Source organism: Diuraphis noxia, unplaced genomic scaffold (genome assembly GCF_037042655.1).
Source record: "Diuraphis noxia isolate RWA-SAM2 unplaced genomic scaffold, SU_Dnox_SAM2 contig0003, whole genome shotgun sequence".
NCBI lineage: Eukaryota > Metazoa > Arthropoda > Insecta > Hemiptera > Aphididae > Diuraphis > Diuraphis noxia.
This window is the reverse complement of record NW_028301713.1, coordinates 23,565,137-23,579,356: the sequence shown is the minus strand read 5'-3', so window position 1 is coordinate 23,579,356 and position 14,220 is coordinate 23,565,137. Positions and strand designations below refer to the sequence as shown.

General features: G+C 28.5%; 2 protein-coding genes across 5 annotated transcripts in view; both read right to left on the bottom strand.

Moving 5' to 3' along the window:
- Positions 1-14,220, bottom strand: part of stac (C2 and C2B_Munc13-like domain-containing protein staccato) — a 42,816-nt gene that overhangs the window by 10,183 nt on the left and 18,413 nt on the right. For 2 of the 4 annotated variants that reach the window (XM_015519803.2, XM_015519804.2), the window contains exon 2: positions 1,521-1,719. In XM_015519803.2, the coding sequence (XP_015375289.1) occupies positions 1,521-1,719 (199 nt within the window). Of the gene's footprint in view, positions 1-1,520; positions 1,720-2,818; positions 2,863-4,872; positions 5,089-14,220 lie in introns of those variants that run through there. The other 2 variants (XM_089222137.1, XM_089222138.1) reach the window with 2 other exon arrangements.
- Positions 10,281-13,175, bottom strand: LOC149057066 (zinc finger MYM-type protein 1-like). Its single transcript, XM_089222139.1, has 2 exons — positions 10,438-13,175; positions 10,281-10,373 (listed from the first exon to the last, which is right to left on the bottom strand). The coding sequence occupies exons 1-2, from the start codon at positions 12,550-12,552 to the stop codon at positions 10,371-10,373; spliced, it is 2,118 nt and encodes a 705-aa protein (XP_089078265.1). The 5' UTR covers positions 12,553-13,175; the 3' UTR covers positions 10,281-10,370.

Below are 14,220 nucleotides of genomic sequence, written 5' to 3'. Positions count from 1 at the left end.
CAGTACAGAAAAGCGACATTTTCTTACCAGCTTTATTTTTTATTTTTGCGTTTGGGTACTTAATGCATAATATGTAGTGTGTATAATAATATAATACTAAGATAAACCATTTAACTATATACAGGGGGATGCTAAGTTAACACTCGCATTATCAACATGTATTAAGTTTTTGACAATATAAAATAATTCGAAGTTATGACGAAACAACATTTTTCATCGTTATCATTTAAAATTATTTTCCATTTTCCATTCAAGCGGTTTTTTCAAATTAGGTTTTTTAAATTTAAAAATTGTTTCCTACAATCGTGAGTAAGTAGGTACGTATTATTTTTGCTCATAACATCGTAATTAATATATTGTTAAATAAAAATGTACCTAAGTTTAAAAATTAGGTATCTGATTTTAAAATTAAAACTATATGCATACAATATGCAAAATGCAATGATTGAGATTGTAAAAATATTAAAAACAGCTTATCAAGATTATTTATACACTTAAAGGTAATAAAGGTACGAACGAAAAATAAAAAAGGAAGGAATTCAAAACGAGTTAATTAATTTTATAAATTCATAATTAAAAACTAGCGATAAGATAAATTACCTACCTACTAGAATAGCTATTTATACATCTGTTATTATTATTTATTAATAAATGTATAACTGCAGGTGGTTCACAGAATATAACACTATTAAATATAAAAAATATAAAGTGGTGGTATTAATTAGCAGATCAAGACACCACCATATATTCAACCTGTTCTGGGGATTACCAGGCATTTATTATTTTGATGCAATAAATTCTTTTAATTAGTTGATTTATGTGATTTTTGAGATTTATGTTGAATCGTTTATAAATAATTGTAATGCGCTTATTGGCTACGTCACAGACTGCTGGAGAGATAGCAAGGTTATTATCATTGTGAATGGAGTGTACACAACAAGGTACTTTGGTTATTATAGCTCGAAGGAGCTTAGAATTTTAGATTGAAAACGTCTTATCTTAGATAAGTATTTGAAATGTTGAGAGCCTCATTATTGATTCCATAATATATTCAAATTTGTTTTATAAAAAGTCAATATAGGTTAGTAGTTTAGCTGCTAATTTTGTGTGATTGGAGATTGACAGATAGCTGCTGAGCGATTGTTAAATGATAGGAATTTGAAATCTGTATCTTACCGAAGACCAATATAAAGACGTCAGTATTAGGTATGTGTAGTAATACTTTAATTACAGATACTTTGCGTAAAATGAGTTAATTTATTATTAGTTATAATTATATATAACAGGTGGGCATATTTTATTCTGACGTAAAGTGAATGTGTGAAGTGTGTGGATATTTGTATTCTATTATAATATTAATACCCTCAAGGCCTCAATCCTTAGTTTAGCTAACTAACCTAACCAATCCTATAGAATAATTTTTCTAGTAGGGTAATACGTTTTTGTAAATGCCATGAAACAAAAACAGTTTGTTAGGTCAGGTTTCTTAAAGTAGGTATAAGAAAAAAAAAAATACTTGCATTTAATTCTAACAACGACGATAATAACTCTTTGTAAGATAACTGAGTCTTCTCGGCAATGTCATTGTCAACTTTCGAAATTTCTCTTTCATTTAGAGTAGCGTATTTATCCTTTTCGGCAATTATTGTGTCCTCTTCAAAATTGTCCTTGAATCCTGAACCATAACGTTCAAAAAATCCACCGTCCATTTGCTCAACTCTATAAGAATAAAGAATGCAATAATTTTTTATTAATATATTTTATTTTTAAAACGATAATCGTCACAAAAGTAATACCAAATTAAATCATATTTTTACCATAATATAAATGTGCTCTATACTATCATAATTTATAATCATAAATCATAATAATATATGAGAGTAATTTTAGACGGCGACTGATTTTTGCCTGGTTTAGTCAAATCACACGATTAAATGTGGGCTTATATAGATAATACTGAACTTTTTTTTTTTGATTTCAGTAAAAAATACTTATTTTTGACCTAAAGTATAATATATTGTATTCAATAGTCAAGTCTTAAATGCTTAAAGCGTTAAAATGAAATTTTATACATTCTTTAAATACAAAATAATTTCCACGATTTTTACAGTAACAATTAAATAATTTAATTTATTGCATTTTCTCAAAATATATTCAATAATATACAGCATAAATGAGTTCTTCTATGAGTTCCATGCATATTAAATATAATTATAAAAATGAATATAATTTTTTTTTTTAAATTTGAATATGAGAATATTTTTGAAAGATATATTATGATGTCATTTTTACAAAGAATCATTATATCAACATAATTACCATAATGACTCATTTTATTTAAATTATTAAGTTACGGACTACGGTTATATTATCTATAAGGGAGATTAGATGTATACATATTTTTAGAACAAGGTGTATTAAACTGCTAGTTGTTAATGCCATAATGTCTAGTCGTCTAGATCATAATTTTCAATAAGTTCAATAAGTATACATTTGTTTATTTGTTTAATGTGACTAAAAATATATTTAAAAACGTTTTAATATTCGCCGTCATTTCATATTATCTTCTCTTTTTTTTATCAAATCTAATTATTGTACACACATTTGAATAGATTGTAGATGTATTTTAAATAATAAAAAAAACAAAAAAAACGTTTTGCCATTAGGTAAAATATCTTTAAACAAATGTCATAAAATAATGAAAAAATTAATTTTGTTTTAGTGTACCTATCTTAAATCTAAAATCTCTTATGTTTTTTTTTTTTTTTTTATATTAAATTCCTATAACACGACATAATTATATCTGTATTATACGTACCTATTGTGTCTGTCTGTCGCGACTTTCATTAGACATTGCAATTTTTCATTTCCATTATTAGTATATACCTATAATATGTTATAAGAAATACACCTATGTTGTTTTTACAAAAAAATTTAATTTTTGAAAAATATAAAAATTTACTCAAGTATCCCAATATGCTAAAAATCTACATCGCTGGCATGCCCTCAACTACATAGGATTGCCGTCGCCCGATCGTATAGATACTTATACAATAAGCTATACTTAACAAGAGAATAAACAATGAAAACAATCACTCCAACATTCGACCTTTCTATTCCCAAAACGAAAATCTTCACATGGACCTCTGTATATATCCATAATGCCCACACAATCATCCTACATTTACGTCTGCGTCTTCTACTCACTCCTCTTCAATAATGTTCTCATAATATTTAGTTACTTATAGTATTATCGTGTTGACATTTCATTTCAACCTACATTATTTTAAATGGGCGATGGTACCAAATGAGATATTGATCGCGCGGCCATTTTATAAATATTTAAAGAAAAAAAAAACTATAAAGAATATTCTCGTAAATAATAATAAAGTTCTAACATAAAAGCATTATAATACGAACTATTTTATTGCTGTTCTATTATAACTTGTAATTTGCAATAATTTGTTCCCATCATACACGTAACATATTTTGTACGTCGGAACTATACATAGAATATTATAGTATTGTTGTTGTTGTTGTTTTTTTGTTTACCTTCTCTTTTGACTGTAAAATAAATTTATATTAGAGTATAACTAACTAATAGGAAGTTTTTCTTTACAACCTATCAAACGACTTGTATTACTTATTGTTTGTATATTATCGTTTAGTACGTAAATTGTTCATCCAGTAACGAAATATTTTATGTCGCAGTACTTATTAGTTATTCTGTTATTCACTTTTTATTCATTTTTTAACGCATATCGCGTATGAGAATAAATAATCATTATAGTATTACAATATATGTTTAATTTTAACTTCGTGTAAACGTGTCCTTTTAACTATGATATTCTCGGCGACGATGTTTATGAATCTATATGATTTATTGTATGCTAAAAATCCACTGCCTAAATAATTACTTTTATCATAACTTGTATAACCCGTCAGCTGAAGGTTAATAAATATTATATTAAATAGGCACAAAAAATAACCGAAAATAGAATACCTGGTTGATGAAATAGAACAATGTGGCTCTTTAGAAAATCTGATTTTACATAAAATTCAACAGTTCTATATAGGCATAGGTGCATAGGATTAGGCTTTTTTAGACTTTTTGGGGGCTAAGCCACCTCTCCCGAAAAACAATTTAATGGCCTCCAAAGTTTATTCAATATTATTATAAAAGGCCTTCAACCTAGCCCCTCCCCAGATTTCAAACGTAATTTGCGTCTGTGATTATAGATAGGTAAATAATATCAACATAATATAATTATAATGTGCACAATGTGCACATGAACATTTGTGATATTATTAAATAATAGTTGTCTACAGCAGTGGTTCTCAACCTATTTACATATACGTACCATCACCTATACAGTTTGAAAATATTCGTGTAACACTTAACCAAATAACTTTTTGTTTTTTTTTTGTTCATCAAAAAATGTAAACGTTATTTTACATGTATGGAATATACTATTTCTCTAGGAACTATAAAATTATAATTGTTTTTAAGCATTTAATGTACTATTATAATGGAAAATGAAATATTCACAATCATTATTGATATATCAATGAAGTAATTAATATTTAATACGAATAATGATCCATTCTAGTTATCTTCACGAAACGAGATTTTCTTACCTAGTGTACCGCATATGAGCTTTCAACGTACCAAAGGTCGAGAAACGCTGGTCTACAGTATACATTTGATATAAATCAATAATTACATTAGAAAATATCTGTACAAGAATCTTAGTTAATGGCGTTAATGCTTAAAATGCTTACACTACCTATTTAATATATTAACTATACGTTTATAGCGTTTTGCAGGACAACTTTTGGATCTCAAAAATAGCAAGGCAAGTATAATATCACCTTAAAAAATGTTGAAGCTCATCATAGTTACGATTTTCTTTTTTCTGATCATAGTAGTTCCGAATGTCTGCGAAAATTGATTCTGTAGGATCATATCGATGCACTTCCGACATTTTAAATGAAAAAAAAATAAAACAATGTACAATACACCAAAGTGTCAACACTATATAGATTGTAAATGGAAATCGATGACTGAAAAATATTATATACTATTCGGAATATTAACGCGAAACATTTATGCACCTACCCATACAAATTAAATAACAGTGCACACATAACACAACAAACACTGAATTGCCTGCTGCAGTATAACACGTAAGTATACAAATACCGCCAAGTCTACATAATATAACCAACAAAATAATTGAAGCGTTTTAATATCATTTATTATCGACTAGGTATCGTATTTTAATCGCAATATTTAATATTATAACAACTATATATCAATTATATATAGTCACCATGACTCAAGACAATTATCTATTATCTATTAACTAAATTAATTATTAATTCCCGATCGGCTTTTGAGAGCACAACGGCCGATATAACAAAATAATACAAGTATAATATTATAATATATTTTATCAATGAATAAAAAAAAACCCTACCTTCGTTAATATTTCCGACAAACAATTATGGGCGTTTATAATTTGCATTTACTGATAAATTATAATCGTTACATATACAGAGTGATTCATCGAGAACTATGCTCACTTCCTTTATTTTCTTCAGTAATGCAGCTATTTAAAACCTGATTTTTTTAATTTTTAAATATAGATGTTTGATTTTAATATACCATACTTTCAAATTCTTGAGATTTTTTGTTCTACTCAAGGTATAGTATCCTATATAGAGATACAAACTTTTTTTTTCAAATGAGAACTCTTAGCTCTTTACAACTGTGAGTTATTCCGTGTATAATTTTTCAAAAAAAAATTTGACCCATTAGAATCAAAATTCGTCGACTGGTGTTGAGTTATTGGACTTGGTGTTTTGAGGATGAAAGTTGGGCTTATAATAAATGGCGGGGGGCAGTTATGGTGATTTAAAAATGTTAGTCATTAATATTATAGTTGATCAACATCATTAAAATCTGTAATAAACGGCCGAAGTATAATAAATACTTCACTTTGCTCAGCGAGAGAATACACCGCCCCCCCCCCCCCAAAACGTGTTCCCCTACGCAATATCCTACCGTAAGGGCACAGGTTTCAATGATTGTGGAAGGATAATATATGCAGAATCGGCATGTTCTCTCGCTGAACAGAGTATAGTTCAAATACTGAGTTTATTTTAAATTTTTATTAAATTATTTCTAAAAGACAATTATATTTTTAGTACAAATATTACTATTTTAAACTACTCATTTGAATTCAGAATTTTGAATTAAGCGTATTTAAATTTTCAAAAAAATCATTAACAAAATAATTTGTGTAGTAAAAAAAGGGGTTCCGTTTGAAAACAAAAGTTTGTATAGTCACACGAGACACCCCTTGAGTAGTACGAAAAAATTTAAGAATTTGAAAAATTCATCTTTGAGGAAGTGTATTTGAAAATTCCAAAATTCATTATTTGAATAAAATTAATTATTGAAGTCTAATGGAAAAAATAGGGTTAAGCATACTTGGCGAATCACCTTGTATGTAATATCATACACGTTCATTCGTTTAGCAGTTTAACTTCTATTGACAATTTATAACTTATAACGATCGTTAATCGCACCGGAAGGAAACATTAAACATTAATTTCAGTTCTATAACTGTAGTCATATATAGTTGAGTAGTGCTCATTAGGTAAACAATCGACGAAGGTTTTGCAGACGTATAATATGATTGTAAATATTATATTAAAAATGTGTGCACATAGTCCATTCTCGACGGATGTGCATTTGAACGTTAACGCCAACAGACCATGACGATAATAAATCATTATATCGTATATTCTATTTGGTCGTATACTGTATACACATATGACTCGAGCGGATTATAAATTTTTTTGGTTGGCTAAACAATTTGGGCGCAACGTATACTTACTGCACCTGAGCAATCAGCAAACACATTATACGAGTATATGTTTATTTTCCGTAACCCTTGACCCCCGGATGAACTGCCGGATATGTTGCGTACATGGTCAGATTTAATTTTGGTGATGTAAAAATAAACTACTACGAGTCTATAAAAAATGATGTCCATTGTAAATGATGTAGGTAGTAACTGGTATAAGATCAATAGAAATTATGCGAGATTAATGTCTATGTAATATTGTAATTGGCGATGAATCAAATAAGGAGAAAACTATATAGTAATATGTACAGACTGTGGCGCGAAGTGCTCACACCGTCATATATGTACACCTTTATGTATATCTCAACACATGACTCACTATACTCACACACACTCAAAATAACTAAGATCCAAGTGTGTGTGTAATAGATATTGCAGTCGGACATTCTCAGACACTTAAATGTAATTAAAAAGTCTTCCCGATTTTCAAGTTTCATTTAAATTTTCCAAATAAAAAAAGCGTAAGTATATACTATAGTCGAAAACACAATTAATATACTTTGTACGTCCACCATCGTTTGATGTTTCATTTATAGCATTATTATAACTCGAATTATCGGATAAATGTGTATTATAGCTAACAATGAACTAACGAATACCTATAGGTACCTATATATATATACCGAAGACCTAAGGTCGCCGAGTGGTTTTCGCGGTATGTGGTATATGCTACCAATTAACAACACCTATCTACTTATGTTTTTAAAATATTATCATTTCAAAACATTTGGAACATAATATCATCTTATGTGTTCTAAAAAACAAAAAAAAAATGATTATTGGTGTCGTAATAAGTAGGGCATTGGAACATTTTAAGCCCAAAGACAATTGCCTATATGATAATGATCTCAAGGTGACGCTATAGAAAAAAATATCAATATAACTATATATAATAAGAAACTACATATATTTAATAGTAAAATAGAAAATATTCTCAAGATTCTTGCCTGATAACTTACCTGAAAGAACTGTTGTAACTTAGATATAAAAATATAAAACAATAGGATGAAGTCATACCATGTGAATAAATAATTGTCTATTATTAATACTTGATTCTGTTCATGCTATGAACATTTTTACATATTATACTATTATAATTTATATAAATACATGGCAGTTATTTCAAAATTTTTTTCATACGCATCACACTTCATACTTATATAGGTACGAATTAATCAGAATTATATAATACCTACAACGCTGATTGACTTTTAATATAATATAATGTGTATGTTTAGTTAACATTTCATACAATTTTTAATTTATACCTATATACGCATAAGACTCATAACATTAATACAACCCCATAAATCGTTCTCTCAGCAACCTAAAAATATCAAAATTACATATCTAGCAGAATTTTCTTTAAATGCTTTAAAGTTCAAATTTTGACGAAATTGGAAACTACAATAGTTATTGAACAGTTTTAGTTACATCGTTGTAATTCAAAAAAATATTATTCATGGGGTCTTAAAAGTTTACGCCATAACGTATACAATGCTTGACTACACATGATATTAAAAAAATTAATATTTAAATTAAATTTTAAGCTATTTAGTGGTAAAACTAATACCTACAAATTCACAGCATTCTTCGGTAAGTACCTACCACGATAGTTGTATGAGTTAATATAATAGTTTGTAATATGTTTAATAATTAATAGTTAGGTAATAGTAAGTTATGTACCTAAATAATAATATTATAATGCTTATATTATGCAATTTGTGCTTGACTACAATTATTATGAGTTCAACTAACGTATTACTAACAGACAAATTACAAATAGTATAATATACGTAAATATAAAATAAAATATCTTTAAGTTTAGAATAAAAACTGACTCATCGTTTCCGCTCAGTATATGGTTGTTCGTATACAATAGTTTAACATTGAATCAACATTGAATATATATATATATATATATATATATTTATATTAAAGAAACTTAGGGCCATTCTTACAATGCTCGGTTAGTGCCTGATAACACTAACCGGAAGAATTTATCATGAGTTAACCGATAGAATTCTACCAGGTTAGTCTTAACCGACACTTAACCGGACATTGTAAGAACGGCCCTTAAACAACAATGAGGTACACTCGAGCCCTAATATATATATATATATATATAGGGTGATTTACCAAGTAGACTCACCTTGTTTTGTTTTTTTGCTTCATTAACGTAGTTATTCAAAATCTGGTTTTTGGAATTTGCAAAAATAGTTACGTGTTGATGAAATTACATTATTTTAAAACTATTCAGATTTTTTAAATCAAACATAACATAACAAACTTCTGTTTTTCAAATGAGAGCTTTATTTTATAAATCGTACCTGCATTATATAGAAGATATTTTTTCTAACCATTTAAACGCATAAAAATCAAAACTCAAACGAGTAAATAACGAGTTGTGTAACTTTTTATAATTTCATAAGTTTAAATATTTAAATTATTGGAAGACTGCTTATTCTATTTTGTATCGCAACTAGACACTCCTTAAATTTTTCACAAATTCTGATACATTTTTAAAAATGTTTTGAGAACCTGTATTTAAAAATTCCAAAAATCAGAATTTGGGTAAATTAGTTATTAAAGGAGAATATGGGGATGATTATTATATGTTTGGTGCATATTAGACCTATATAATATATTAGATATATCGTTTGGATAATCATTCTGCATATATTTAGTTCATACTACGAGATGACTTCCCCGTTATTTTTTTATAATTGGTTATTGAGTTATTAAGTATATTTATAAGAATTATTAATATTATTATTGTGTTTGATCACTTTGATATGACGTACTTAATCATCAATATCTAAACAACTATAATATTATGCATGAACATTTTAAACATATTCAATTCAGCTATAGGTTTTATCGACTTTGGTTATAGAACCACAATATTCAAATGTCTGTATAATCTCGAAACACATTAGCTCATTAAATTTATGTTTAGTTAGTTGTGTAATAAAAAGGCACCCTACTTAAAATTTGCTATTCGTAATATACGTAAATGATATGCTTCAAACTATATAAGTTTTACCATTTCATGTTTTTTTTTCTTTTCATAATTAATCAGTGGCGTACGCAGAATTCTTTAATGGGGGGGGTTACCATATTTTATATACATATATAAAAAAAAAAAAATGTTTAAACAATTGTATTCTTCTTATATTTAAAGACATGCACATTAAAATTTTTTAAAAATGTATATTTTATGGACTAAAAACACTAACCTATTAAGTTATAACTTAATATTAATTCGTCTCGATGATTTTGATAATTCATCTAGTACTGCGTCTGTTGAGATTTCAATATCCCGATGAATATTTAGCATTGCTAATCCGTTTAAGCGAGATTCTCCGGTTGTATTTCGTAGATAGGTTTTGAGACGACGAAGAGTCGAAAAAGTCCTTTCTGGTGTGGCCGTCGTTACTGGTAGAGTAACAAGAATAACTAAAAGTTTTCGTATAATTGGAAATATTTTTTCATCACATACAAGTAAAGCTGAATGGGCATTTTTAAGATTGTCATTCATTTGGCTTACATAATTCCACCATAATCTAAGTTCTCCGATACTTTGTTCTTCACTGCAGTTAACGATTTTTTCATAACGACGTACTAAATGTACAATGTCAGTCTCAAATTGTTTTTTGAATTCTAAATTATTTATTTTTGATGGCAAGAGACAGTGAAAACTTGACAAAATTTGTTTATGATCTAACAAACGTTTTTGAATTTGGGTAGTAAAAAAATCTAAAAATGGAATGAATATTGAAACACGAAAATATACTTCAGGTGAATCTGTTTCAATATTACTACGGTGTACTTGCCTGCCAACTTTTCGTGGAATTTTAACATCAACATCCCAATCAGAACATATTTTTTGAACATCATTGAAAATATAATTAAATTCTTTTTCACTATCATTACGCATTTTAATTAACATTTCTTCAATGTTTGTTGCGAGAATCATTGCAGTTGATAAGTCTAGATTTTCTGTTTGTAATAAACGACTCAAGGGAGAAGTTATACCAAAGATCTTGGCAGTAGTACGGAGGGATATCTGGAATTCAACATTCTGAATTGCGGATAATAGTTGTAAAGCTGTAGAACAAGTAGTTTTGTCTTGCCACGAAGAAATGGTTTCAAGAGAAATTGTAACAGCATTTTGTAGTTCTAAGAAAATTAAAACTGATTCATGTCGTTGAATCCATCTTGTGGGGCATAGATTTTTAAGTCTAGTGGCTTTTGTATTTGTTTCTATACTTGCAATTTTACTTAAAAGAACTTGTTGTCGTTTAGGAGTATTAAAAAAATTGTATACAGAACTAAGTACACCCATACAATTCCGAATACTTTGAAGGTCACAAGCGTCAGAAATAGCCAAGTTTAAACTATGAGAGGCACAGTGGACATAAATAGCCATATCATTATTTTTTCTAACATATGCTTGTACACCATTAAAACGACCACTCATAGCCGCAGCCCCGTCATATCCCTGTCCAACCATAAAAGAACAATCTATTCCAAGATTTATTAGATTATCTAATAAAGTTTGAGCGAGGCTTTCTCCCGTTAAGCTAGTTACTGGAACAAATTTTAAAAAATCTTCACGTAATTTTAAAGTATTGGTTTCTAGATATCGAACACATAAAGAGAATTGCTCTTTACATGAAATATCAGCTGTTTCGTCTGCTAATATAGAAAATACCCCAGCAACTTTTATCTTTGAAACAATTGAATTAACCATTATATTATTACAGCAATCGATAATTTCATTTTGGATTCTGGGACTAATATATGTTGCATTAAGTGATGATGTAGATATATGTTTTTTTAAATTTATATCCCCACTTTGAATTCTTAATCGTAATAAGGCACGAAAATTTCCGTCGTTTTCAATAGGTTCTTTAAAATCAAGTAATCCAGAATCTCTGTGCCCCCGAAGAGAAATATTTTGTCGTCCACAAAATATTATAGTTTCAATTATGGGCGACAATTTTGAACGGTTATCTTGTATTTGTTGTTTTAAAGCAGAATCTAGTTGCAAATCTATCGAAATTTGTTTTTTTTCAGTAATAGCTAATCTATTCTGAGCACGAAGAACAGCCATTTTATGATACTCGGTTATTTCATGATTGCGGAAAATTTCTACAGCATCTTTCCATTTTGAAAAAGGAATTTTTACGAGAGATTTAAGTGAAACACTTCCTACACCGCCATGGTGCAAAGAAAAAAATACACAATATTTACAATAAGCTCCGTCCGTTGTTTTTGAATAAGCTAACCACTCCCATCGAGAAAACCAGTTAAATTGAAATTTTAAATTTCGTTTTCCACTAGTAGGAAATTGATAAGATTTATCTGGGTACCATAATGTTTTAAAAATAGATAATTTCGACTCATCTGACGTATGTGTTTGTTTAAAATAATTAGCAATATCATTATCATTCATACTTAGTTTACTAACCGGGCTTTTTTCTTTATTGTTTTCAACGGGTGTTACAGAATTTGAATTATTAGATTCGTCTTCGTCTTCACTCGTTTCCTTTTTTTTTTTGAAAAACATCGTTAGAGTGGTGTTATTTAATTTTCTTTTCTTATCACTCATATTGAAAAATAAATAAAAAAAATGAATTACGTTTAAAATAATAAATCAATAAATTACGTTTAAAATATTAAATAATTGTATAAATACAAAAATATTGAACACAGAACGACTCGTTCTGAACGAGAGTTCAAAATAAAATGAAATTGAGCCAGTATTCTGAGTATTCACGTTGCAGATTAGTGTAATCGACTAGTACCTTATCGTCGATCGGTTATTTGTAGAATAGTTTAGATGGTATATAATATTTATTATTATGTCAAATCGCATGATTCAAAGTAGATAGCAACGATATTACGATTACAAAATATTATCTATTATACACATTACACGCACACGTATATCTGTGTATGAAGTTAGTACTTTGCTCATAAGCAACCACGACCCATGTAATAAATTAATGTAACATGGAATGACAGTAATTATTTTTCGACAAAAATAATTACTAACGCGTTATCGGGGCCAGACTAGACCGATATACGGAACCTTTTAAAACCACCGGTAAGTGACCGACCGACAAACCGCATAATATGATCCTAGCCTAAATATAATATTCCATAAAAAAAATCATTATTCGTATTTTACTTGGGGGGGGTTAAACCCCTAAAACCCCCCCCGTCGGTACGCCACTGTAATTAATAATAGTCTAATTCTAACTAATATTTCAGTTATAGGTACTTATAACTTATTACAACTTTTTACTGTAGTAGGTACTTGACGAGTAATTATTGTTACCAGTATTGTTATTTTATTTACAACATAAGCTCGGATGTCCATTGATTTATCTTTAATTGTTCACTATGATTGTAACACGAGCAATGAGTAAACAATCGAAAATAAAACAACTTTAATTAGGTACTTACAATTATAATTCGCAATACTATTAATTGTTGTATTATACATCTATACTAATTACGTATGCTTCATGTCAACTTTGTTCCATTGCACAACGAATTTCTTGCAATGCCTATTTTGAAAACCAATTAAAAATAATAATCTATCTATGAACAATATATTACAAATTAAGTCACAACATACACTTTTGTACATAAGATAGTATACATATACTTGGGGTTATTATGACTCGTTAATTTACTATTAGATCATTATGAGTTGACACTTTTCATTTTTGTACATAATATGCGTAATGTTTAGATGTGTACCTAATTATAGGTACATACCGATATACCATCATATATAGAAATAGGTACATCTACGTGATTATTTTAGATATTTTAAATATCACAAAATACGTTGTTTCGATTTAACAATACAAAAATTGTTGTCAAGCGATTGTGTCGAGTGACGGGAAAACTATTTGTGAAACATAATAATACATTGTGTACAGTTCAGCTATTCAGGGGTCTCCAATCTACGGCCGCAGTGAAGCTTTTATAGCCGTCTCGCCAAGCTGACTGTTGTTTTGATATTCAACCCCAAGTTCCGAGGTATATAATGTTTATTAAATAATATCCGAGTTGATCTTACGAGGAACTCAATCGATAAGTGAGATCATTAATTAATGAAAAGAAAATAATGGTAAAATTATTTTTCATGCCTCGCAAGATTAATGTGAAATATAATAATAAAATGATTCTTTAGCCATCTTTACTACCTACTTTATTGCATTGCGGTACTGCATGTTTTGGCTCGAAATGTCAAAAAATGTAT

Excerpts from the sequence above, each read along its gene's own strand:
- LOC149057066 (XM_089222139.1), bottom strand. The coding sequence starts at position 12,552 with ATGAGTGATAAGAAAAGAAAATTAAATAACACCACTCTAACGATGTTT.